General features: G+C 49.9%; 1 protein-coding gene across 9 annotated transcripts in view; it reads right to left on the reverse strand.

Moving 5' to 3' along the window:
• XYLB (xylulokinase) overlaps positions 1-27,866 on the reverse strand; it is a 42,579-nt gene that overhangs the window by 9,473 nt on the left and 5,240 nt on the right. For 2 of the 9 annotated variants that reach the window (XR_451878.2, XM_007191462.2), the window contains exons 4-16: positions 26,373-26,453; positions 24,147-24,233; positions 23,382-23,510; positions 22,497-22,562; positions 20,734-20,806; positions 18,603-18,721; positions 15,757-15,838; positions 11,977-12,017; positions 11,291-11,406; positions 10,381-10,496; positions 9,655-9,728; positions 5,016-5,112; positions 222-280 (exon numbers count right to left, since the gene is read on the reverse strand). Coding sequence is in view for 3 of the 9 variants with exons in the window: in XM_007191462.2 (XP_007191524.1) it covers positions 222-280; positions 5,016-5,112; positions 9,655-9,728; positions 10,381-10,496; positions 11,291-11,406; positions 11,977-12,017; positions 15,757-15,838; positions 18,603-18,721; positions 20,734-20,806; positions 22,497-22,562; positions 23,382-23,510; positions 24,147-24,233; positions 26,373-26,453 (1,140 nt within the window). In the remaining 6 variants the exon portion in view is untranslated. Of the gene's footprint in view, positions 1-221; positions 281-1,747; positions 1,861-3,937; positions 4,066-5,015; positions 5,113-6,143; positions 6,249-6,437; positions 6,687-9,654; positions 9,729-10,380; positions 10,497-11,290; positions 11,407-11,976; positions 12,018-15,756; positions 15,839-18,602; positions 18,722-20,733; positions 20,807-22,496; positions 22,563-23,381; positions 23,511-24,146; positions 24,234-26,372; positions 26,454-27,866 lie in introns of those variants that run through there. The other 7 variants (XM_007191464.2, XM_007191467.2, XR_009009599.1 and 4 more) reach the window with 6 other exon arrangements.

Consider the following 27,866-nt stretch of genomic DNA (forward strand, 5'->3'; position numbering starts at 1 on the left):
GAGAGTGGAGTTGTAAAGGGCAGTGGTTTTCACTTGAGTGTAAGATAGAATCTGCTTGCCATGTGTGCTGTAAAGAGCTGGCTTCCTGGGAGAGAATGAGCTGTAAGCTCCCCATCCCTGCCGGAGTGGGAACAGAGGCAGTGTTACTGCTGAATGTCTGGCTCTTGGAAGTATTAAGACATGGAAGAGGCCCTAGCTCAGGGCTTGCTACCGGCACTTACCTGCAAGATGTCTCTGTTGTGAGATGCTCCTCCAGTGGCCAAAATCTTTGTCTTAGGCACTGCAAGGAAAAAGAAAACAAAAAACAAAAAAACGGCTGTGACAATTCCCCCAAGGCAGAAAAAGCTGTTTTCCAGAGTTCTTCTACCACAAAGGGCTAGTGTCAGGCCAAGGCCTCTTGCTTATCACACAGGACTGCGGGGGAGATCTAAAGCTGGTTCTGTCCACGCATGTCCAACGTGAACTTTGCTTGTGAGGCTGCTTCCTCATCCACCTCTTGGGGATGCAACTGAAGAGGGTACATAGGACGGTTCTAAGGTTCTGGCAATGTTCTATTTCTTAACCAGAGTGCTCTATGAACAGGTATTTGATTTATTAATATGTTTCACAATTAGCTGTATGAAGCACATATTCTACTATATGCATATTTTTCACAATAAAAAATAATAAACCACAGCCCAGTAAAAGACATATAGTTCCACTTCGGGTTAAAATGGAGATGGTCCAGAAAGAACATCCCCTGTGCTGTGACAATGACAGAATGCTGAATAAACAAACAAAAACATATTTTTATTTAATGCTATCAAAAAGTTGTAAATGCAGGGACTTCCCTGGCGGTCCAGTGGTTAAGACTCCGCACTTCCACTATAGGGGGCACATGTTCGATCCCTGGTCGACTGGGGATCCCACATGACACATGGCCAAAAAAAAAAAGTTGTAAATGCAAAGAAGTGTAAATAAATTAAATCCTAGAATGAGATGAGCCCTTAAGCGCTAACTTGCTGTACCTGCAGTACAAGATAGATGGCATAGTGATCCTCCAGAGGCACATAAACTGCCAGGACAGAAAAACCGGCCAAGCATTAGGTGGTGTCGGTGTGGGAGAGGCGTCCCAAAGGCAGAGTTAGTCCTCCTCAGCCCCTCCTCTCCCCCATGGACCGTGTAAGTGGTGATGCGGAAGCCGGGAGCAGGGCAGAAAAACAGAGCTCTGTAATCTCATAGTGCTTAGATCCCTACATTCCTGTGTCACAGGACTCTTTTACAATGAAGAGGCATTCATTTATTATGCAGGTATTTAAAAACAAATAAATGTTATAAGGCTCTGCTGTCACCTCTCAGCCTCCCCCATCTTCACCCTCAGCCATTAAGAGAGTACCTGGGGACTTCCCTGGTGGTGCAGTGTTTAAGAACCCACCTGCCAATGCAGGGGACACGGGTTCAAGCCCTGGTCTCGGAAGATCCCACATGCTGCAGAGCAACTAAGCCCGTGGGCCACAACTACTAAGCCTGCATGCTAATGCCTGTGAGCCACAACTACTGAGCCCATGTGCCACAACTACTGAAGCCCACGTGCCTAGAGCCCACGCTCCGCAACAAGAGAGGCCACCGCAATGAGAAGCCTGCACACCACAACAAAGAGTAGCCCCGGCTCACTGCAACTAGAGAAAGCCTGCACGCAGCTACAAACACCCAACGCAGCCAAAAATAAATAAATAAATAAATAAATTTTTTAAAAAAGAGAGAGTACCTGGGCTGGGAAAAGGGGAAGGAATGTCAGCCGGCTAAGGAGACAATCCAGGACGTGGGAAGATGTTCCAGTGTGATTCCATGTTGGAAAATCAAAACATGCTCCATTCACGACTGCAAGAAAAGTCAGCTGGGCATGATGTAAAGCACCATGAAGACTTTGACACACTTTTAGGTTTGTATGTCCTCTCTGTAGGTACAAAGGGAATAGGACTCTGGCTTTATAAAAAATAAACTCATAATGGAGACTGGAAGAAAACGGTCCTAGATGGCAGGAGTGGTTGGGGAGAGGAGGGGATGGGATTATAGGTAGTTTTCTTTCCTTAATTTTCCAAACTTGCTATTATAAGGTTTTTCTGCTCTTATAAGTCAACCTAAACAAAATTAAATATACATTGAAATATAAGCTGAAAAGGGACGATGGCTTTAGCCCTGCCCAGCTGGGTGCATATGTCTCACGGTGTCCAAACATCAAGAAAGTGATCATACCTTAAAGAAAGCAGAGGTAACCCCATGGTTCAGAACCCAGAGTCTGGAACCAGACTTGGTTCAGAAGCTCTGAGCAAGTGATGTAACACTTTGAGCCTCGAGCAAGTGATATAACACTCTGAGTCTTGGTCTCCTACTTTGTGAAGCAGGAGTAATACTGGTACCCGCCCCAGAGACACTGTTGTTAATAAACATAATGTGCTTAAGAACCAGGCTGGGCACACAGTACGTGCTCAATAAATGTTGGCAGCTATTATTATCATGATTATCAGTGTTACTTCAAATGTCTTTTTATTCTTCTTAGATGTTATTAAAACGAGATTATGACAGTTCAAGAATGAAACTCGAGGGAATTCCCCGGGGGTCCAGTGGTTAGGAGTCCGCGCTTTCACTGCCAGGACCTGGGGTTCAATCCCTGGTCAGGGAACTAAGATCCCACAATCCCAGACTTCCCTGGTGGCACAGTGGTTAAGAATCCGCCTGTCAATGCAGGGGACACGGATTCGAGCCCTGGTCCGGAAAGATCCCACATGCCGCGGAGCAACTAAGCCCGTGCACCACAACTACTGAGCCTGCACTCTAGAGCCCGCGAGCCACAACTACTGAGCCCGCGTGCCACAACTACTGAAGACCGTGCACCTAGAGCCCGTGCTCCGCAACAAGAGAAGCCACCGCAATGAGAAGCCCACGCACTGCAACGAAGAGTAGCCCCCGCTCGCTGCAACTAGAGAAAGCCCGCGCGCAGCAACGAAGACCCAATGCAGCCAAAAATAAATAAATAAATTTATTTTAAAAAAAAAGATCCCACGATGCCACAAGCCATGCAGCCACTCACTGGAGCATGATGCCTACAGTTCGTGCAGCCCTTTTACCCTTTTAGGTTCAAGCGCATTCATTCATGTGATCTTGTTTGAGAGGAACCCAGCAGAGCTGGCAGGACAGGTTTGATTCGGCCCTTAAGCTTGCTAAGAGGATAAGTAAGCTTATGCTGTTTTGCACAAGAATCGCTTCAGAGGCTGGGAACGATGACGTGATCACACTAGCCCCCTGAAGCCCAGGAGGGCCCCTCCGCCCTCACTGCCTCTCCCCTCACACTGGGCAGGTGGAGACAGCCCCCCAGCCTCCCAAAGTGCCCCCTTCCTGATGACCGGAAAACCCTTCCTGCCAGTCACTCACGCCCACCTCAGCACCATCTCTGCCCTGCTCACCTGGGCTCACTTCTCAGGGACCTTGGAAGCCTTTGGAGACCTTTGGGGAATTTCTTTTTACACTCTGGGTGGGGGGATGGAGAGGAGTGGGACTGTTTATAAAGTTCATTCTATTTAAAAAATTTTGTTGAACTATAACATACATCCTAACAAATGTACATACATACCATAAGCGGACAGCTTGACACATTTTCACAACTAAACACACCTGTGTAACCTAAGAAACAGAGCCTCACCAGCACCCCAGAGGCCCTCCATGCCCCCCGAAAGGTAACTACTAACGATCCAGACTTCCAAAAACAGCAGATAGTTTTGTCTGCTTTTGAATCTGATGTCCACGGCATCTGCCACGCGTACTTCTGGGTTTGGCTTCTTTTGCTCAGCGTTTTCATTTGTGAGATTCATCCATTTTGTTGCGCGTGGCTAAGGCTGGTTCATTTTCATTTCTGTGTAGGATCATGTCGCCTGAACACCCCACAAGGCATCTACCTTACCATCGATGGGCACTGTGTTGTTTCCAGCGTGGGATGCTAAGCACAGGGCCACCGGCAGTGTCCTCCTGCACGTCTTCAGTGAACACATGTCCACATCTCTGTCTCGCATCCACCGGGAAGTGAAGCTGCTGGGTGGACGTGTAAGCAGCTTTAGTAGATGCTGCCTAACAGGTTTTCAAAAAGGTTTACCTAGTGCTTATTTTTAAAGTATCCTTTTACTTATTTGGTTCAAAGGCATAAAACATATACTACATAGGATTGTCCGTAAAAGTATCATGAGGAGGCCTTCAAGCTAAGAGGATTCAGGGGTTTTCTATCTTCTCTTGACCACAGCTGGCCCAGAGGAACAATACATCTTGGAAACCTGGACTCTCTGGTCGGCGGGTCCAACCTCCTTCAGACGCCCCCCCTACCCCCGCCAGACCACTGCAGCGCCATCAAAAAGGGGAACTTGCTGACCTCCTAAAGCTGCCCACATTCCATAGCTCAAGTTCTTAGAAGTCCCTTCCTTCCCCATGGGCCTCCCCCAGCCCTGGTTCTGCCCTCTCCATTGCAGGTCTCTCAGTTCTGACAGTGGTTCTACATCTCCTCTCTTCCCTGTTCAAGCCGAAATGCCCAGAGCTGTGTCCCACAGGCAGATGGGGCCTGCCCAGGCTAGAAGGTGAAGGTCCAGCGATGGCCCCAGCCTAGACCTTTCCCACCTGCGTTGCCCGTGTCCTCGGGATCCAGAGCTTAGGACATTTAGTCTGCAGATTGGAGCTTAGGGTTACAGAAAGATCTCCCAAGTCCTATAGTTCCTGGCCAGGACATGAGGCTCATGGGGACGGAGCAGAGATGCAGGAACAACCTCCCTCCTGGTCTATGCCTGCCCACAGTGCCAGTCGATCGCTTTCTCACCCCACCACCAGGAGCCAGGCTCCACGCCCCTCCCGCACAAACAAGGCCCTTGTAATGGAGCCTTAACAGACAGTGTCCACTAGGCCTGGCCTGAAGGCCAGGAAGGGTCTCAAGCACCTCAGGGTATGCGCAGAACCCTTAGCTCCCACCCCAGAACACAGCCCGCCAGCAGCTCACTTACTGACTCGATAGCCCAGGCCCTCAGCATGAATCTTCTTGGCCATGAACTGTCCTTCGATCAGGGCTCGAATCTCCACGTCCCAGGGGAATGCTGAGACCTGATTCCGGAAGAAAGTGGGCAGAGTGAAGAACTCTCATTGTCCACTCACTGCGTGTGTGTGTGTGTGTGTCTGTGTGTGGTGTGTATGTATGTGGTGTGCGCATGTGTGTGGTGTCTTTTTAACAGTGGCCCAGACTCAGAGCTCATGGCTCAGGCCTCCACTGGAGCTCACCCATAGTTGTGCTCTTGAACCACTAACTTGTTCGTCACACACTCACACGCATACACACGTGCTCACGGCCTCACGCGTGTATCACTTTGGGGAGTCAGAGGATGGGAGAGCTCGGTTTCAGGCTGCCGAGGGTTCCAGTTCTGCCTCTGCCATTCAGCTCTATGACCTCGAATAAGTTAACGTACATCTTATGAGCCTCATTTTCTTTCTTTTTTTTTTTTTAACATCCTTATTGGACTATAGTTGCTTTACAGTGGTGTGTTAGTTTCTGCTTTATAACAAAGTGAATCAGCTATACATATACATATATCCCCATGTCTCCTCCCTCTTGAGTCTCTCATTTTCTTTCTTAACAGAACTGAGGTAATGGGAGCACCTATGTTTCAGAGTTGTCATAAAGCAGACAGCAGAGCCTGGTCCATGTAGCTGATGCTCATGAAGGGAGAGCCTGTGCTGAGAACCCAGCACTGTGGCGCGCCCTCTGCCCTTCCAGCTAAAGCCGAATGGCGCCCACTCCAGCCTCACCCTGCTCCCCAGCCCCTGAGACCAGTGATTGACGCCACCGCTCCCTCCCTCAGGAACTGCTCCAACCCAACTCGCCTACTTTCAGTTCCTAAACTGCTCCCTCTGCCAGGACTCCGCCCAAGCTTCCCACGTGGGATCCCTCTCATCCTTCAAGTCCGCACCTAAAGGCCACCTCCTCAGGGAGGCCCACCTGGTCACCCTATCCAAGGCAAGTCCCTGGCACACGCCCTGCTTTCCCCTACGTCGCTTTGTTCCTTCCCGTCTGAGCCACATCACACACCGTAATCGTGTGTGTGTTCGTTCATCTGTTTACATCCTCCTAGACACTGGGCTCCGTGGAGCAGGGACCCTGTTTGTCTTGTTTGCACCAATCACACATATCTGTTGATTGAAGAAATGAATGAAGAAAACTCCCTTCTTGATAAACCCAGACAGATCTACACAAAAGAGAACAGGCATGTCTTCTTTCTACGAGCAACAGAAACCAAACTGGCCCCCACCAGAAGACTGAGATGAACTCCCTATACTTTAGACAAAGCTTTCCATCTACAATACAATATGTAATGCCATCATCGGCATATAATCCAACACCAACTCTGTTACACTTATTAGCCAGAGTGACTTACTGAAATTCCCCAGACACCTTTTAGGGTCAGAAAAGTCTCTCAGGTCCAATCCAAAATGTGGTGATGACTCTGGTAACCATCTCACAGAAAAGTCAATTCCAAACAGCAAGTATCAACCAAATCCCTCCTGGGAAAGGTCGTGTGGTGGAGGGCAAATAAAATAGCGGCTTTAGGGCCAGAAAGGACTGGGTTTGACCGCCTCCACCACCTAGGCCCTGGTGCCTTGGGTGAGATATTCAGTTTCTCCATCTGTAAAGGGGATGAAAATACCTAATTCACAGAGTTGCTTTGAGAGGTAAATGAGGAAGATAAAGAAACCCACACACATAGTGCCTGGAACTAAACTGTGCTCAATAAACATCAGCAAATATTAGTGCCTCCTGTGCCAGAGGCTCTTTCAATCAGGAGGAAATTCATCATCTGGAGATGGGAGGTGTAGGATAAGGCTCACCAAGGAAACAGGCTCCAAGATGCTTAATGACAATCAGTGGGAGCACACGTTAGCTCAGGGAGAACCCTTAGGTGTTCCACACTCCTCTTTGTGAGAAAGTACAGCATCTGTCTTATATCTTGCTGATGCCCCAGCATCTAGAGTGCACCCTAGCACATCGACAGTATTGTTTTATTATGAAAAACCCACAGTCAACATTAATACTCAACAGTGAAAAGCTGAAAGCCTTCCCACTAAATTCAGGAACAAGATAAGGATGCCCACTCTCACTACTTCTATTCAACATAGTACTGGAAGTCCTAGCCACAGCAATCGGACAAGAAAAAGAAATAAAACTGGAAGGGAAGAGGTAAAACTGTCACTATTTGCAGATAACATGATACTTTATATAGAGAACACTAAAGTCTCCAAACAAAAACTATTAGAACTAATAAATGAATTCAGCATGGTAGCAAGATACAAGTTTGTTTGTTTTTTGGGGGGTTTTTTTGGCTGCACCAGGTCTTAGGTGCAGCACGCAGGATCTTCATTGCAGGATCTTTAGTTGCGGCATGTGGAATCTACTTCCCTTACCAGGGATCAAACCTGGGCCCCCTGCACTGGGAGCAAGGAGTCTTACCCACTGGACCACCAGGGAAGTCCCAGGATACAAGATTAATATATAGAAATCTGCTACACTAATAATGAAATATCAGAAAGAGAAAGTAAACAAACAATCCCATTTAAAATGGCATAAAAAATAGAACCTAGGAATAAATTTAACCAAGGAGCTGAGAACTATAAAACATTATTAAAGGAAACCGAAGACGATTCAAAGAAATGAAAAGATAGCTCATGCTTTTGGATTGGAAGAATTTATATTGTTAAAATGGCCATACTACCCAAAGCAATCTACGGATTTAATGCAATCCCTATCAAATTACCCATGATGTCTTTTCACAAAACTAGAACAGTCTTAAAATTCATATGGAACCACAAAACACCTAAAATTGCCAAAGCAATTTTGAGGAAAAAGAACAAGGGTGGAAGCATAACCCTTCCAGACTTCAGACTATACTACAAAGCTACAGTAATCAAAAGAGCATGGTATTGGCACAAAAACAGACATATAGATCAATGGAACAGAATAGAGAACCCAGAAATAATCCCACGCACCTACAGTAAATTAATCCATGACAAATGAGGCAAGAATATACAATGGAGAAAAGATAGTCTCTTCAACAAGTGGTGTTGGGAAAGCTAGACAGCCACATGTAAATCAATGAAGTTAGAATACTGCCTCACACCATACACAAAAATAAACTCAAAATGGCTTACAGACCTAAATATAAGACATGACACCATAAAACTCCTAGAAGAGAACATAGGCAAAATATTCTCTGACATAAATCATACCAATGTTTTCTCAGCTCGGTCTCCCAAGGCAAAAGAAATAAAAGCAAAAATAAACAAAGGGGATCTAATCAAACTTAAAAGCTTTTGCACAGCACAGAAAACCATCAACAAAATGAAAAGACAACCTATGGACTGGGAGAAAATATTTACAGATGATGAGACTGACAAGAGGTTAATATCCAAAATATACAAACAGCTCATACAACTCAATATTGAAAAACCAAACAACCAATCAAAAAATGGGTAGAAGACCTAAATAGGCATTTTCCCAAAGAATACATACAAATGGCCAACAGACACATGAAAAGATGCTCAACATCACTAATTATCACACCAGTCAGAATGGCCATCATCAAAAAGTCAACAAATAATAAATGCTAGAGAGGGTGTGGAGAAAAGGGAATCCTCCTACTGTTGGTGGGAATGTAAATTGGTGCAGCCACTATGAAGAACAGTATGGAGGGTCCTTAAAAAACTAAAAACAGAGCTACCATATGATCCAGCAATCCCGCTCCTGGGCATCTATCAGGGAAAACTCTAATTGGAAAAAATACGTGAAGCCCCAACGTTCAGAGCAGCATTATTTACAATAGCCAAGACATGGAAACAACCCAAGTGCCCATCAGCAGATGACTGGCTTAAGAAGATATGGTATATATACAACAGAATATATATTTTTAAAAATATCTTTTGGCCATGCCACATGGCATATGGGATCTTATTCCCCAACCAAGGATCGAACCCATGCACAACTGCATTGGAAGCCGAGAGTCTTAACCACTGGACCCAGGTAAGTCCCTATACAACGGCGTATTAGCCATAAAAAAGAATGAAATGTTGCCATTTGCAGCAACATGGATGGACATAGAGAGTGGTATACTTAGTGAAGTACGTCAGAGAAAGATAAATATCATATGATATCATTTATATGAGGAATCTAAAAATACAAATGAATCTATATACAAAACAGAAACAGACTTGCAGACATAGAAAACAAACTAATGGTTACTGGCGGGGGTGGTGGTGGCAAATTAGGAGTATGGGATTAGATACAAACTACTTACTATACATGAAATAGATAAGCAACAAGGATTTACAGTGTAGCGCACAGGGAATTATATTCAATATCTTGTAATAATTTATGATGGAATATAATCTAAAAAAAAACCTGAATCATTTTGCTGTACATCTGAAGCTAACACAATATTGTAAATCAACAATATTTTAATTTAAAGAAAAATTTTTTAAGTATTTGTTTTATCAATGGCTGAGAAAATGAATGAGGTCCCTAAAACTAGCATAGTTTGATAGGCATTTGTTAAATAGTCAAAAATGGAGCCAATGTAGCTTCAATACCAATAACACACGTACCTCATGGTTTTCTGCACTAAACCTATGACGCCCAATAATTTCAGGGGTGATCTCCATTACATCAAAATAAAAACCTGAAACAAGACCAGGAAGAGATTAGCTGTCAGTGGTCAAAAACAAAAGATCAGCTTCTCAATAGCCTTAGAAAAAAGCAGGGTGAAATGACCCTATATCCCTGTTCCACGGGACCCCCTATCCCCTGGAGACCTGTGAATATTCTCAGGTCCTTCTCTCCAGCAGGACGGAGGGCAACTGGAAAGGCCTAGGCTAGCTTTTCGTGGAGACAGCTCTTCCTGCTCTCATGTGGCCGCCCAGGCCAGGAGACAGCTAGCTGTCCAACTAACCCTAAAATACCAGCATGGGTTTGACTAAGGGAGACACATCCCCTCCCTGTGCAAAAGGCCTGCCCCAATGCTGGGCACTTTTCCTAACAAGACCTCGTGTCTGGGGCAGAAAGCTGCATGTGGGCATGCACCAGGGCAGAGCAGGCACTGTGGCTGCCATCTCTGATGCTGTCACCAGGGGCTTCGAGGGGCACAGAAGATGCAGCTCTGGCCTGATCTGCCACTCCCCACCTCACTCAGATCATGGGGTCTCACGCTAGTTTTAAGGCCCATGGAGCAGAAGTGCAGACAGTCAGGGCTCCCCTTGGCTTCTCCCTGGCCCTGCCCCTCCCCGCAGCAGCTGCTGCCCCTTCACAGACCCAGGCATCCCCAGACAGCCTACCCAGGTTTCCGCTGTTCCCCATCTCTGTGGACTGCAGTGCCTTAGAGAACTCGCTCCAGGAACTGGAAGCCAACTCATCGCGGATCTTCTCTCTCATGAGGGAGCCGTTTTTAAAGCTGCAGAAGTGCACACAACCCTGAGGGAGGGACCTGGTGCTTGCTGACTGGACCCACGGGCTTTGGTGAAGAGTCCCAGGTAGAGGGGCTGCAGGTCAGGCTGGACCACAACCCCAGCCAGTGCACAGCAGGGATCTGAGGTTCCTCCTCAGGTATCAGACCCAGCGCATGTCCCTGGGAGTCACCAGGAAATGCACTTTTCGTGGGCTCTGTTTACAGGGGAGGTTGCCACAAAGGAGCCCCAGGGAGAGACATAGCTGTGGTTTCAGCACGTTGTACCACCTGGACAAGGGGCAGGGCTGGCCAGATTTACTAGACCTACATATTCTCCAGTGGTTCTTGAAGCTTCAAGGCTAAAAACCCTCCCTTAGTAGCTTCCAGCAGGTCCCCAAATGCCTGTTTGGAAGGTGCAGAACAGACCCCTTCCATGAGAACTGTCAGGAAGCAGGATGTCCTTGCTACCATTGGTTGAAGGTCCACCATGTGCCAGACATAGCGTAACAACACTATCAAGTAAACCTCTTATTCTCCCCATTTTATGAGCAAAGTGTGGGTCAGATATGCTACGGGGTCTGGCTCAGGCCACACAGGATACAGGTGTTGGGGATGGGATCTGTATCTGGGTTTGGGGGAGACTTCAGGTCCTGGGTGCTTCCCCACCCAGCTCTGCTCTCAGCAAGACCCAGTGAGTCCCTGGGGTCTCAGCTGCCCCCAGAGCCTGCGCAGTGGAACGACCTGGGGGGCTCCACATGGTGTCAGACCTGCCCGCACCTCCTCCTCGCCACCCAACCTACCAAAGGAGGGCCATGTAGTGCTGGGGGTCAACCGGGTTGCAGAAGATGTGGCCTTCCAGGGTGGGCGTGGGCTCCTGCAGCCAGAGAAATAGGGTGTCGCTGGTGCCCAGGCTGACCTGGAGAGAGACGGGCAGAGGTGAGGCAGCTCCACGCGCCCTGACCCTCATTGCTTCACTCCTCAGGCTGCAGACCTCGGATTAAACGCCACCTCCTCAGAGAAACCTCTGCTGACCCTCCCACACCAAAGTCCAAAGTCAGCTCCCCAGATTCAGGCTCCCATGGATCCTGTGGGCCGATTTTCTAGAACTTACTACAACTACCTCTAACTCGTGGTTCGGGTGACAACAGGTTTCCCACTAGAAGCAGGAGGGTCTGGGTTACGTCTTCATCGCCTAGGGAGCTCACAGTGCTCTAGCCCAAGGTCTGACCCTTCTGCCACTGTGCTCACCACGACTGGCCACTGTCAAGGCAGGCAGGGGACCTGTCTGCTCAGCAAAGGCAAATGACCTTCTAAGAGAGGACCTGTGGGCAGGTCCTGGGGCCTGGGTCTCCCTATCCCCTCCCTCAGCTGCCTTTTGACCCTGGAAGCCCCTCTGATAGGCAGCAAAGATGCTGCTGAGACCCAGCACCCTCGTCCCCTGGGGCAGAAAGCCGACCCTGCCTGAGGGAGTGAGTGGTCACCTTACCGCAATGTCACCTTCCTCCAGCCTCATGCCTGCCAGTGACGCTGAGAATGGGAGGGGAGCCTGTGGTTAGCAGGGGGTCACATGAGAGCCACAAAGCAAACCAGTCACCCCCACCCCACCAGATGGGAGCGCAGCCCCCATCTCCCACCCCAGTCCACAAGCTAAGGGGGACGCAGGAACAGGGTGAGCCAAGGGCTCAGGACGCCCCAAGGGCTAGAGGGTGGAGTCTCTGTGGTCAGGGCCTCTGATTTGGACTCAGAAACCTCATCTAAAGGGGTCCAAACTCCCCACCCACTGTTAGGCACTCCCAGGAGTGCAGAGGACCAAGGGGGCCAAGTCAAGACACCAGGATACACACGGCGGAGAAAGACAAAGGCGAGGCCGGAGTGAGGGGCTTTCCCCCACCTCAGTGGTATGGAAAGGGGCAAGGTCATGTTGACCGTCCCCTTTATGTGAGGCCCATGGCAGTGAAGTTTATCTGCCTTGCTCACTGATACCCTGGAACTGAAAGAAGGTCTGCCATGTAGCAGCAGGCCTAAACGTTGAGTGAATGAATGAATGCAGGAGAAATGTGGGCGGAAACAGGTGTACTCAAACACTGCTGCAGAGGTACGATCAGCAGAGTGTCAGAGCCCTGGACTCAGGAATCCTACCTCCGAGAGCTTATTCTATAGGCCACAGGGGTCCCCAGCCCCCTACAGGTCCGCACAGCAGGAGGTGAGCGGTGGCGAGGAGCAGAGCTTCATCTGCCCGCTCCCCATTGCTCGCGTTACCACCTGATCCATCCCCCCCAACCCCCCACCCCCGTCCATGGAAAAACTGTCTTCCATGAAACTGGTCCCCAGTGCCAAAAGGGTTGGGGACCACTGCTATAGGGACAAGGGACAAGATAACGTTCGCATGGCCTCAACGGTAGAAGCCATGCCTACCTCCATCTCCCAGCTCCATCTGAGGGACACTGGCAAGGTAAATGCCAGAACAGTGGAAACCTAAACAACCACTAATGATGCTGCACAAAAATATTGCCTTGGTTGGTTAAAATAAACTGTTTATTTATGGGCATAGGAAAAGAAGGTTGGAAGGATAGCCCTCAAAATTTTAACTTTGGCTATCTCTGGGTTAAGAGATTACAGATGATTTTTTTTTTACATCCTTCCTTTGGTTTGTCGGTACTTAAAATTTTTTTCTGCAGTGAAGAGGCATCCCTTGTGTATAAGAAAAAAAGCATAAGACTAATGCATTACTTAAGGCAGCAGCAAAGTGAAGGTCAGACTTAGGGAGGGACCGGCTGAGGGCTACCTGCCTGGTACCTCCAGCATTCAGCCTGAAACCGCAGTCCAAAAGGCCAGTTTAGGAAGCTGCTTCTTTGTTGTTCCCTCTGAAACATGCCCAGAAGCTCATGCTTCTGTGGTTCAAAAGCAGGCCCATTATTCTCCCTGACATTCTTCCAGTTGATAGAGTAGGTGTAAGAATATACATTTTTCTAACCAGACTCACAGACTTAGGAAACAAACTTACGGTTACCAAAGGGGAAAGGCGGGGGGCGGGCGGGAGGGAAATACCTGGAGGTTGGGATTAACATAGACACACTAATATATATAAAACAATCAACAAGGACCTACTGTCTAGCACAGAGAACTCTCCTCACTACTCTGTAATAACCTATATGAGAAAACCATCTGGAAAAGGATAGATATACATATATGTATAACTAAATCACTTTGCTGGACACCTGAAAGTAACACAACATTGTACATCAACAATGCTCCAATATAAAGAAACAATACATTTGTTTCTAACGAGACTTGATGAAGTTACTTTCATTATGAAAGGCAAACAAACATGGCCCACAAAGCACAGAATTGTCCTGAATCGGTGCTTGTGCACCATCTGTTCCTTTCTGAGGGTGACTCAGCTTTTAGGGCAGACAGGAACTGGGGCCTGGCATCCTCCAGGAGCCGGGGCACCAGAACGTGCCCACCACAGGCCGGAGCTGCCTCTTAAATCAGGCGCCCAGGGGACAGAGCGACAGGCTTCAAGCCTTGCTCCTGCAGGAATTTGGCCACTGTCTACCAGCCTCTATCTCACCTCACCTCAGACCAGGAACATGAGGGTCCCTTCTCCAAAACCTGCTCTGTGTTTGGGTTTGTGCCTTGACAACAGGGCTCCGTGTGAAGTTCTACAGAACCTGCGCAGGGACAGGGAGGCCCTCGTCTGGCTCCTGGGGGTTCCCTGCAGATGCCAGAGGTGGGGGGGCACAGCCAGGACACTGATGCGACCACAGGGGTGGCGGGGACATCCTCGCTGTGCCCTCAGCTCCAAAGCAGACAGGCCCAAAGCAGACCTAGGAGCACCACGAGCGTTACTCGTAGTGGTGGCAGAAATAGTAGTAACGGTGACTTAAATGTTTTTTCCTGGGCACAAAAATATGCATAGATACTGCAGGAAATACGGCATATAAAATCATCATTATGATGATGAATGAATTTTAACAAGACCTTCAGCTCCATTTCTAGGCACACAGCTCCACTCCTAGACACGTGTGCCTCTCTCTTTTTATTTTTGCTGTCCACATCCTCATCTGTACAACCAGTAGGAGGTAAGCACAGGGAGGCTCACGGGTGTGGAAACCAGGAGAAGGGCTGAAGTCAGACCCCGGCCGCCACCAAACCCTTTCATATGTACCTGAGACTCACTTCCTTAGAGAAGGAATGGCTGCTCAGGATGGCAACTTGGGGTAGAGTTGCCAGATAAAATATAAGACGCTCAGTCACGCTTCAAGTTCAGAGAAACAACATGTGGGACACACTTACACTGAAAAATCATTTGTTATCTGAAATTCAAACATTGCCTGGGACACACTCATTCTACCTAATCATTTGTCCTTCCTCTGAATTCAAGTTTAACTGGGTGTCCTGTATTTGTATTTGCTCTATCCAGCAACCCTGATTTGGTGGCCCGTTAGGAAAAGGGCTGCAGAGGTGGGGTGAGGGGCAGCAGTCTGGTGGTACTCATTGTGGCCACTGGGCCTTTCTTTAGAGACCTGTCAGCTCCTCCAGGGGGGGTCTCAGGAACCCCCAGAGGAGAAGAGAAGGAGGAAGAGGAGACAAGGGGCTTGGATGAAGTCATACCTATAGGTCAAATGATGGGGCAGAGACTCAAAGCTGGGTCCCAGAGGAAGGGTTGGGGGAACTGAGATGTTTAGCTTGGAAGAGAAAAGGCAGGTATGCAGAATCCCACCCTTGGGCGTGTTGAAACTGGAGGAGATTTTGAACTGCTGCTAATTCTGAGGCTGAGGGTCTGGCACTCTGGCAGCAGCCGCCAGGGCCAGGCAGGCGTGTAAATAGGCTGTATTTATTCTGCCCTTGAATTTGTCTTTTCATCACTTTTCTTCATTTTTACTGTTTGTCTTTTCCCAAACTGATAATGTTGTAAATATTTGTTTTAAATTAGAAATTTAATAAAAATTAATGGTTGTTGTTAAAAAAAAAAAAAAAGAAAAGGCCGGTGAGGGAGGGTGGGCACTGTCTTCCTCAATCGCTGATCAGGTTTCACCTGCAGGTGCGGCACTCAGTGGCTCTTGTGGGCGGAGTCAGAGCCAAGGTGGGGCAGGTACAAGGCGCGTGAGTTCAGACCAGCAGGTGGGCGGGCACCAAGGGAGGGAGGGCCCGCCACAGACAGACTTCCCCAAGAAGCCCCAAGAAGCCAGCTGGCATTCTCCAATGTCCCACAAGGACCAAGGCAGGCTACTGGGAGGGTGAAATCCCATGAGGTACTCACCTGGGTTGTCCCCAGTGAAGGCCACCACTTTGCATCCTGGAGGAAACCCATAGCGCTGGACGAAGTAGGAAGAAATGGCCCCCTGAGAAGAGAAGGCAAGCACGCTCTGCTGAGGCAAACCCCACCTGCTCGACACAACTGTCCACACCTTGGGCCACAGGAAGGCCACAGGCCTGGGTGGGGCCTACAGTCGCATCACACCTGGGACGTCCCTCCTGTTCACAAAACACCAGGAGCCCAGCACAGGGCTGCAACCACGCACGTGAGGTCATCCCACTGCCTTGAAGCCCACTTAGTTTTGAGATTCAAGGCAACTAGAACAGACCAGTTCCGATTGTGGACTTGCTTTGTAAGCTCCAAATTATGGATGTAGCATTAAAAATAAAGAAATAACAGGAGGAAATCATTAAGCAAACTCATAGAAGTAGATAATGCCTTGCACACACGCTCTATCAGTCAGATTAAGAGTAATTGGACACGTTTGGGCAGAGGTCAACGTTCTAAAGAAAATAAAGCAAGGAAAGGCAGTGTGGAGGAGGTGCTTCCGCCAGGAACCACGGCTCTCAGGGCCCCTCCAAGACCGCCTGTGGGATCAGAGGGCAGGGATAACTTCTGGACAGACCTACAGTCTTTAGAGAGCACAGTTATGAAAAGAAAGCATTTTTCCCCCTTTCCCTGTCTCGGTTCCAAAAGTGTAAAATAAATGATGGGATTTCCTGGTGTCTGGGAAGAACATTTTACTCCATCCAGCCAATTTTCGGATTTACATCAGAATAAAGCCATCTCCTGGGAAATAATTGTCTTGGCCTCCATTGCCTCAGAAAACAGAGCCTGAGTCAGGGCAGGTCAGGGCAGGTCAGGGCTTGTGCAGGTGGCTTATTTGGGGAAGTAACCCCAGGAAATGAGAAGGGGACAGGGAAGAATGAAACAGGGAAGGCGGAAAGCCCACCCCAGGGTCCTCTGTGGAGCTGGTCATGGCTGTGAGCTGCGTCTGAGGAGCTGCATGAAATGCACGGGAGGGCTGTCCACCTGGGGGTGGAACAGGGAGCAGCTCTCCGTAGCTCCCCACCAGCGAAGGGCACACGTGGGGTGCTACCTCCTTGAGCCTCTAGGCTGGCAGAGCACAACTGTGGAGTCCCAGATGGCTCCGGGCAGAAGTGAGGAAAATGAGATGCAGCTCACGCAGGGCTCTGCTAGGCGACACCTGCGTGAAGCCACAACAGCTGGCAAAAAAGTGGGCTGGGAGGATGCAAGGTGGGAAGCGTCTGCTACACTATATCTCCAAATATCTTCCTGCAGAAAAGGAGAGAAAGCCATTTGGGGACCACCTTCAGAAAAAGAGATGACAGAAAACATGGATTTTGCTTGTTTCCCCCCATCACGTGGGTACCTACGTTACAAATGAAAATACACTTTTCACAATCAGTTCTTTTCCATTCCTCAAGCTGCTGGTGTCTGCACGGGCTACCTCTTGGAGGCATGTGTTCCTGGCATAAGGCAAACAAAGCCGGTTGCCGTGGACAAAACACTGCTCTCCATCTCACTGGAAACTAAAAGCCGTGTGTGGAATACCAGTCCCAGAGGCTTGGCTGTTTTCTGTTAGCCCTTCCTTTCTCTTTGTGCTGTGCATCAGCCTGCCTGGGTCCTGAACTGTCTGCTTCTACAGGGCAGGACACCCTTAATTTAAGCTCTGTGCGCTGGCCTCACGGCACCCTCTGGATGATGACGATTTGGCTTTGAGATTCTGCTCACGGTGGCAAAGGCTGTTTTCAGCAGGTCACTGTTCATCTCAGAAAGTGCTTCTGTGGTTGGGACTCCCAACGTGAGGCACTAGTGATAGCCTGGTTCTCCTGGTGGCCCACCCCTCCCAGCTCTGTGACTCTCCCCGGGACTCAGGGGCCCTTGTCCTTCCTTTGCAGCCAACGCTCTGCACCACCCCCGGGGTTCTGCTTGTTCTGGCTGTGGGGCACATGCTCCCCGCCAAAGGGCCGAGTGCAGGGCCCAACCAAGAACTTAGCTGGCCAACTAGGGGAAACCAGAGCGTGGACAGCCAGTGTCTATTCCGAATGTGGGTGCCACATTCCTCCTCTGATGGTTAAAGGTTTTTTGTTTTTAATAAATTTATTTATTTATTTTTGGCTGCACTGGGTCTTTGTTGCTGCACACGGGCTTTCTCTAATTGCAGCGAGTGAGGGCTACTCTTTGTTGCAGTGCATGGGCTTCTCGTTGTGGTGGCTTCTCTTGTTGCAGAGCACAGGTTCTAGGAGTGTGGGCTTCAGTAGTTGTGGCAGGTGGGCTCAGTAGTTGTGGCTTGCAGGCTCTAGAGCACAGGCTCAGTAGTTGTGGTGCACGGGCTTAGTTGCTCTGCGGTATGTGGGATCTCTGGGACCAGGGCTCAAACCCGTGTCCCCTGCATTGGCAGTTGGATTCTTAACCACTGCACCACCAAGGAAGTCCCTGGTTAAAGCTTTTTAATTGAATTGTTTGGTTTTTTGCTGTTAAGTTGTATGAGGTCTTTATATATGTATTGGATATTAACCCTTTATCAGATATATAGTTTGCAAATATTTTCTCTCATTTGATAGGTTGCCTTTTCACTTTGTTGACCGTTTCCTTTGCTGCGTAGAAGCTTTTTACTTTGATGTAGTTATTGCACCTGAGTACAAGACACTGATACAGACATTTCGCTCTGAATCACGTCAAATACTTATCTTGTACTAGACAAAGTCACGTGTGTGTGTGCCCGTGTGTAAATGGATGGGTGTCTGTGTGTGTGTGTATACTACACAGCTTCCCCAGTAGCTGCCAGCTCTCCAGTGAGCCGCGTCACTGGGCAGGGAACTTACCACAACCGAGCATGACGGCACCGGCAGGCCGAGCTTCTCCTCTAAGTGAGGTGCACAGGCACCAAGGCAAGCCTGCGACCAGACTTTGTCCTGGATCCGCAACAAATTCATTCCAGAACCTAAGGAAGGAAGGAAACAAGAAAGAGAAATCTTAAAAAAGGACCTTTTGTAAAAATGCACAAATCTGGCCGAGAGTGGATCATTCTTGCAGCAAATGTATACCTGGATCTCCTTCCCGATGGAACATATACAATGTGCCTGGGTAACTCTAACCAGAGAGCCAGAGGCCAGCAGGGCCCTTAGAAACACATGCCCCCGCCCCCCCAAACATTCCTCACAGGCTTAAATCCCACAGTTAGCCTGGAAATCTGCTGCTCTAAGACCTGGCTGGGGGAGGGGAGCTCCCACCAATGTCACCTAGGATGGCTCTGCGTGTCCCCTGGGGTTCAAGGCTAGAGGCAGCCCTGGCACTGATGTGGGTCAGCTCCCAGGGACTTCCCAATCACATCTAACTCTTCGAGGAAAAAGCTCTCAGACGCCTCTAAACTTCCTCAAGCTCGTTACTAAGATCAGCTAAGTCTTCCCTACAACGATCTACTTCTCCCAAGGTTCTCCTGAGGATGTGGAGGGGGGAGAACCCAGAGCTCAGGTGAACAGCCCTCCTCCTCCTCTGCGGGCCCAGGTGGAGGCAGGCAGGTGGGTTGGGTGCTGCTAGAGCCCCGTGCCCATGTGAGATGGTCAGACCGCTGGTAAATTGAGAGGTGACTTCTGGACAGTGAGGGGAGCGGGTGGAGGCCCAGCTGAGGGTGAAGCTCAGGAATGTCTAGAGCAACAACGTAACCTTCCCCAGCAGCACTTAGCAGCTGGCTGGGGTGAGTGTGGAGGACACAGGTGGATACAGGCTCTTCCATGCGTAGGGCTCTGCTGGTCTGAGCTCCAAGGAGCTGGGTTCCTGTGTGGAACAAAGCTTTTCTTCTCCAGATTGTGAGCGAAGCTTCGGGACCACTCCTTAGTCACCCTACTTGCCCTAAAACTAGACTAGCGTCTGGTGCACAACAGCACTCACACACTTCAGCGGAGCTCCCTGAGACGCGGAGCGACTCGAGGCTCTTCTGAGGCCACTCTCCCAGGCCTGGGCTCTTGCTCTGCATGCCCCTCCCTCCATGCCAGTCTCAGCCAAGAGCTCCTCCAGCAACCTCCTCCCAGCTCTCCTTCCTCACTGGCATCGTTTGCATTTATTTATTTGTTTTTGTTTATTTATCAGAGTATAGTTGCTTTACAACGTTGTGTTAGTTTCTACCGTACAGCGCAGTGAATCAGCTATACATATACACATATCCCCTCTTTTTTGGATTTCCTTCTCATTTAGGTCACCACAGAGCACTGAGTAGAGTTCCCTGTGCTATACAGAAGGTTCTCACTAGTTATCTGTTTTATACATAGTATCTGCATTTATTTTTGCTAGGGTTTTGATTCCAGAAGCTCACCACTCTCATGAGTTCCCCAAATGTGGACAAAAACTTCAGTAAGTAACTCCTTGTGGGAGCCAGGCTCCAAGATGATCCCTCTCATCCCCTAGTGTTCACACCATTTGAGGTCCCCTCTCCCTGTTCCCATAGGTCTGTGTGACCAGGGAAAGGGATGTGCATCACTCCCAAGATCATGTGAAAGACTCTGCAGCTTCTGCTTGGCCGCTGTCTCCTCTCACCCCTCGCTTGGGGTGAATCCACCTCCCATATGGGGGAGGGGCTCACGTGGCAAGGGACTGAGGCCTCTGGCCCACAGTCATGTGTGTGGCCTGGAAGCGGATCCTCCAGCCCCAGTCAAGCCTTTAAGCGACCGCAGTGCTGGCGGCCAGCTTGACTGCCACCTCCTAAGAGACCCTAGGCCAGAACCATCCAGAGAAGCCACTCTCTGATTACTGACCTTCAGAAACTCTCTGAGATAATAAACATTTTATGACCCTCAGCTGCTAAGCGCTGGGGCCATTTGTTACACCGCAAAAGATAATACACTCACTTCTTGGCAACAGACGGTAGGGCTGGAAGACTGGCACCCACCCGGGTGCACGCGGCTCACGTTGCCCGCACACCCGCTAAACAGACCCACACCATGGACTCCGAAGACTTACCGTCACTGTAGTCAATAGGAGAGTAAGACCCAAGGAACAGAGAAGCAGCAAAACTACTGACCAAGGAAATTCTCTGCAGAAGAGAGAAACACGGTGAGATTTATGACTCACTTCCATAAACAACTGACTACTTCTGACACACACACAACAGGACAAGAGTTTTAAACTGGGGAGGGAAGCAGAAATTTTGAGCAAGACGCCCCAGCAATGTGAGGGACTGCGTACCCCTCAGTCCTTCAGAGCATTTTGAGTGGCTGGAACACCAAGAAGTGACTCCTTAGGAAAGCCCCTTGCTCTGCAGTTTCTGACAAGCCATAAAACTGTCAAGTTCAAAATGGAAAAAAAAAAAAAGGGAGTTCCCTGGTGGGAAGGATTCCGGGTTTTCACTGCCGGGAGTCTGGGTTCGATCCCTGGTCAGGGAACTAAGATCCTGCAAGCTACGAGGCACGGCCAAAAATAAAAACCAACAACAAACAAACCAACTACAAAACCTTATAAAAAAGCCACGCTTAGGGAAGCAGGTTTTCACCCAGAATCCATATGCCAGGGAGTGTGGTGCCCTGATTTCCCTCCTCCATGTCTGTGGTCTTTATATCTAGTCACAGAGGAAGTGGGATGCGTGGCCACAGGATTCAGAAACAACAAACACAGTCTCAGGGGTTCAGAATGAGAAGTGAAAGCCGGTCCCTCAGAAGCCAGAGGCGCCAAGCATGAGCGGGAGGAATTGATAATGGATTCTAAATGTCACCCTGAGGGTCTCTGCTTCCACATGGGAATCACGGGCCCTTGGACCAGGGGAGAGAATGCCATCACCTCCTGTCCCCAGTTGGGCCACCTTTGTTCCACACATAGAATTCAGAGAACTTTTAACACCCCCTCCACCCAAAACCTTCTGTTACCGGCTAACGCTGCAGAGTAACCTGGAACCTTGAATCATTAAATTAAAAACTGCACGTTAACGTCCAAGATTTAAAAGGCAATTTGGTTTAACACAAGCTGATCATTTTCTAATTACTCAGAGAGGACAATCACTAGCCAGGATGTTGAGCGGCTTATCAGGCAGCATTAAGTGCTGGCTTTCAGCAACTGTGGATCAAGGAATGAACCTGGGTTCCTGGCTCTGGTTGAAGGGCCACAGCTGGAGACATTGGTCCAGCCTTACAGATTTCCTAAGAAAACAATGACCCCACACCAATCAAATGCAGGTAACCATCCTGCATTAACCACAGAAATTGAGTAGACAGAGCCTAAGGGCACCCAGATCTCCTACTCCGGTGGTCCCAGGAAGACACCAGTCTCCCTGCTCCCACCCTGACCCTGACCTCCACCCTTCTGGTCAGGAGAGCCCGGGAATTCTCTTTCCCACAATTCCGTTCTTTCCCTCCTCTTTGGAAAAAGCCTGACAATGAGAATAAAAAGCAAATTGAATATATATCATTTTTAATGTCTGCTAATCAATGTTTTTAGCCCATGCACATGAGATTTATTTATGCTAAGTTATAAAAGGGATTCAACTGTGACTTTCAATCAAAGAGGAATGTTTAGGCACTTCCCTGGCGGTCCAGTGGTTAAGACTTCGCCTTCCAATACAGGGGGTGCGGGTTCGATCCCTGGTTGGGGAGCTAAGATCCCACATGCCTCGCGGCCAAAAAACCAAAAACAGAAGCAATATTGTAACAAATTCAATAAAGACTTTAAAAATGGTCCACATCAAAAAAAAAAAAAAATCTTAAAAAAAAAAAAAAGAGGAACGTTTAACCAACCTCTGTGTGTGAGTAGGCCTCGGGGTTCTGCTGGTAAAGCTTTGCAATTTGGTTTCCTGTAAATCGCTGGAAAAAGAGTGCAAATTCTTAAAAACCCAAATCCTACAGGGAATGATCAACTTCATAAAGTAAAGTTAGTGCAGCATGCTCTGAAGATTAGTTAGCAGGAGAGCTTAAGAAGGCCTCAAATCTGGAAATGTTTGATGTCTGCTGAACATCCTTAGTAATAACCTCGCTCCTTACACAGGAGGGTGTCTGCTCTGACCAAGGGCACCCATGCAGGGGACTCAGGTATTCCCCACCCACATTCTTCTTCCTTAAGGCAACCCAAGTGGGGTTGGTCCTAACCCCCAAACCTCTGCTCCAGGGAGTATCGAATTACCCAAGCTGGGCCCATAGCAGCCACCCTAGGGGATGGGGTAGGACTATGGCTGAAGCCAGCAGGAAAGAGGCACGCTTATTTTTTTAACTTTCCCAGGAGCTGCACTAAGCATCTTACAAGCACTGACTCCTCTCAGCTGCAAAACTACCCAAAATGTAAGTGCTATTTTTATCTCCAGGTTAAAGAGGCTGAAGCTGAGGTGCCATCGTCACCCCCACACACAGCACAGCCGCGGTCACGCCTCAGCTCTGACCTGGGAGAGCTGGGGAGCAAGAGGAGGTCTGCCATGCTCGCTGAGCAGCACGCATGGCCTTGCTCAGCAGCAGGGGCCAGCGTGCCCGGTCCTGGCTCCACGGGGGGGCACCCACACAGCCTCACGTGATCCCACAGGTACAGGTCACCAGCCGTGTCCTCCCAGACACCCAGGGAGAAGGCACCAGAGCCAGCAACCAGACCTTCCTCCTGGCCCAGCCCGTCCCCAGCCCGTGGCGGGCGCCGCCCACCTCATAGGCGCGGGACCCGGTGAGGCAGCTGAGAGCCTGGGCCCCACCCACGGTGGCCTCCAGCTGGCGGCACTGGGCTGTGGTGCTGGAGTCCATCCACACCGGGCAGTCACGGATGGAGAAACAGGCCTGGAAGGACGGGGCAGAGGCACAGGCATGAGCTCCGCCCACTGACTCCGGGGGCCGCCCTGGCGCTGGCAGCCACGCCCATCACAGCAGCTGCGGACGCCTCTTCCCTGGATGTTACCTTGGAAGACCCATGGGCAAGCCCTTCATGTCCAAACCTCGGCCCGGCCTAGCGGGGTCCCTCTCCAGAAAGCTCAAGGTGGAAGGTTCTGGCGAGGACACCTGAGCACCACAGGCAACACCGGAGATGGGCGGTGAAGGGCCAGAGCGGCAGCAAAGGGCGGCTCGGCGGGGGCCTGTGGAGCCTGGGAGAAAAGGAGACGCCAGAGCCTACCTTCCCAGCATCACCAGGACGCATTGTGTCCCAGGGGGAGATTCCTGAGGGGGGAACTCGCCAGAATCCTGCTGGGCTGGAGGGGACCAGTGTGCTGTGGGCTGTTAGCACCTGAGCCTCTGTCCAGACAGCAGGGATGTCTGTGGCAGGCAGGCACGGAAGACCACGCTCACAGGACTGCTGCCCAAGCCACCTTCCCACACCCCTGACGATGCACAAAAGACCCAGGCTTCAGGGCCCACAGGATTTGGGGCCCTTCTCCCCCCTACAGAAGTTTCTCAGACTCCCACAGCACGGCCAGTTACCTGCAGCTGCTCATGCAACAGGAGGTCCGGTGACAAGCTTGTCAGCACCTGGCTGGCCCCAGCCTTCCAGTACACGCTTCCATGTTGCTGCCGAGGGAAAACCCAAGCCCACGTTCACGCGGCCACACACCTGTGTCAGCCTCCTGGAGACCCGGAAAGACCCCAGGCCACACGCCAAAGAACTGGACTCGAAGCCTGCCCCGCCACTTGTAAGTCGTAGAGGTCATCACCTTTATGAGACTTGGTTTTCATTTCTATAATATGGGGAGGAACTCTGCCCTGTCCACCTCAAAACTTGTAGGAAGGGTCCAAGAAAGGAGTATCGGTCTGGATTTTGGTGGCTTTGTAAAACTGTATTTAAATATATTGCTCATAATATTACCTGACATTCACTCATTCATTCACTTACCCACTATTCATTCAACAAACATTGATGGATCACGTAGATCGTGCCAGGCATGGGACAGAATGACTAGGGTAGTATTGTTGCTACTCTGCAGGATACTGGAGTTGAGTCAGGGAAAAGGACACAAACGGACAAAACCCTATTAAGTGCAGTGGCAGGGCTGTGGGAACACAGAGGAGGGGCATCTAGCCAGCTGGGGGTGCAGGTGGGTAGAAGTGGACGTGATAATTAGGAAAGGATCCCAGAGTTGAGGGTGGAGGTGCTCCACGCAGAGAGTAACCACAGCTGAGAGAGGCTGGCAGGTGCAGGGAAGGGGCCTGAGGCTGGGGCGGGGGGCAGTAGGGACTGGAGGGGGAGGTGACAGCCTGGGCCTTGACATCCATGCTCGGGAGGCTGGGGTTTATCTTGGGGTGGTGAGAACTCTGGATTGGCAGGGGAGTGACATGGCCAGGGCTGAACGTATGAAAGGGCTTGTGGGAGTCATGGAGAAGGTAGGTTGGAGGAAGGGAGGAGAAGCAGAGGCCCAGAGAAAAATGATGGGTACTAGGCCTGGGGCAACAGAGGCGGAGTTGGAGAAGAGGTGGCAGACTCAAGAGTCATGTACAAATCAGCAGCACGAGGGGACTCCCTGGATGTAGGGGTGGGAAGATGGAGGGGTCAGGAAGGACACCTGGGGTGTGGCCCCGGTGGAGAAGGAGAAGTCCCCAAGAAAGGGCACCGGGGGAGGACATCGGCGGGATGACAGTGTGCTCAGTCTGGGACATGATAAGTTTGGGGTATTCCTGGGACACCCGGCCGAGCGGATGGAGGGGATGTCTGGGAGGGAGAGGGTGTCCAGGCCTGGGGTTCAGGTGAGAGGTGTGGACAAGATCACCAGGGACTCTGTTTAGTGTAACAAGGACACAATCAATACACTCCTGTTAGGTCAGGGGAAGAAGAGGCATCTTCAGAAGCATCAGCAAGCGCTCTCTAATGAGGATGTGAAGACACGCTAACCCAGCATGGAGCAAAGTGATTCGGAGGATGACACTGGACTTGAATCCTGACTCCCCCTCCTAGCAGCTATGTGACCTTGGGCAAGTGACATCACCACTTGGTGCCTCCGTTTCCCCATGTAAATGGCAATGATAATAAAAGCAGCTAAAACTTAAAGTTTTTTTGCCCTGTCCTATGTATTTAACATTCACATTGACCCTACGGCACATGAGAGTACGGAGGCACCAAAAAGCTGGACGACGTGCCCCAGGTTGCTGCTGGTAAAGGGCAGAGCTAGGGATCAAACCCAGAGCCCCTGCGCTAACCACTGCATGATACCACCTGGTACAATCGTTATGAGGATTAAGTTCGTGCATGTAAAATGCTCAGCACTGCACCCGCCATACACTAAGTGCTCCATGTTCTTTGTCACCATTATTACTAATATCTCTACTACTAAAACTGCTATCATTATTAGCATGATTTCTGACTTTGCTTTTACTTCCAAGATATAGAAAAGCAATTTTGTGCCCTCAAACAGTCATAGTACATTCATGTCAAATGCTTCCTCTTTGCCTTAGAGGACCTCTATCCAGTGCCTCCTCACCCTGTGTCCTATTTTGTATAACGCTTAATTGTAAGAACTGTCTCAAATCCTTTTGCAAGGAGGCAAGTGATATATCCACCAAGGTGAAACAGCTATACGGATTTTCACTGCAACAAAATGTGTGCCGTGGCTTTCAAGAACAAGCACCTTCCCTTGAGGGAAGCTGTCACCTCAGCACCTGCACCACTGCCCAAGACAGACGCCCTTATGCCATAGACGGAGGCTGCAGCAAACAAACCTGGCCCGCCCCAGACAAGGCGAGGACTTGAGAGAAGTCAAAGCCCGAAGCCTTCATCTTCTCCAAGATGATATCCAAAGCCTGAGAAGAAACACAGAATCCACCGTGACTGTCCCGAACCACGGAACCAGGCTAACACACAAGCCTTGACTTGGACTGTAAGTGCCTGTCCTTCCAGCGGAGGCAGAGAAGGAACTGATGACTCGGGATTTGGAAGCACTAGAATAAATACATCAATTAAACAAGTAGGCATCAAGCAAACAAAAAAGTGAGCTATGCTAAAAATATTTTAAATAAATGGAATCAGAAACCAGCACTCCTCAAATTTTGCTTCTCCAGTTGGTGACTTCCAGGCACACAGGAAGAGCAAAAACAAGGTGGCTCAAATTTCGGTTTCTTTTATCTGCATTTTCAACCCACCATATTAGTGATATAACTTCACTGCAATGGAGAAGCAAAGAGCAAAGCAGAGGCTCCCATCAGAACAGGGCTCCAGGCCCAGACTCCTGTGTCCGGGAGTACAGGTTGGAGGGAGTAGGTAAAGATGGTGACCATCTGTCCCAACCCCCTATTTCCCCCTCCACCGTCTGGTTGGAACTGCCTTTCTGGCAAGACCCCATGTGTGGGAGGGATGGTGCCACCCAGCAGAGCTTGACACTTCCCCGGGAATTAGATACGGACCCCAGGCTGTGTTTTCTTCAGGGTACAGAAGCCACTGGAGCTTTGGCCTGACCCTCCCACCCCCATCCTACGCCGGGAGGGCTCTTTCACAGCCCTGGCTGCAGCTGACAACTTGGCCCTGCTTGCCAAACCTCAGGCAGGGAGTGGGGCAGAGCTGGGGAAGGGACTGGCAAAGCTAGAACAGGTCCAGTTCTGGGGGCCCCTCAGGAGTAGCAATTATCCTGGTCCCAACCCCAAGCCTGGCTCTCTACTCACTTGCCACCTCCCCAGGTTAAGGCCTTGGCCCATCCGAAGCCCCTGACATCCTCAGTGGGACCTCCAGACAGCGACTCTTGCCGGTTACGCCCACTGCCACTGCCCTGTGGTCCGGCTCAGCCCCCTGAAGTATCTCCCCGGCAGCCTGTGTGGCGGAAGTTCATCCTTTACCCCCAGTCCTCCAGTATGAGTCAGGGTCAGGCCGATAAAAAAGAAATCATCCTTGTTACATTAACAGAAAGAAGTTAGTACAGGGAATCGGTTAAACAGGTACTGGAGGACTGAAAAAGCTTTGGCCAGACACATTCAGTGCTGCCTCTGGCTGGCCTCTAGTTTCAGGGTCTCAGGTCCCCTGCGGCCCATGAGGCAGCCCTTGGCTCCTATCATACCTGCCTGTGCTGTCCACACACCCTGGCCCTGTGGCCCCGTGGGTCACCCGGATCTGGCAACAGGCATCTTCCTTTCTTGCTGGTCCTGAGCGGGCAGGCCTGGCTTGGGATGGATCCGAGCCTGACTGGGCAGGTCACAAGCCACCATTCTGACAGCCCCTGCCCCTGG

Source organism: Balaenoptera acutorostrata, chromosome 10 (assembly GCF_949987535.1).
Source record: "Balaenoptera acutorostrata chromosome 10, mBalAcu1.1, whole genome shotgun sequence".
In the NCBI taxonomy this organism is placed as follows: Eukaryota; Metazoa; Chordata; class Mammalia; order Artiodactyla; family Balaenopteridae; genus Balaenoptera; species Balaenoptera acutorostrata.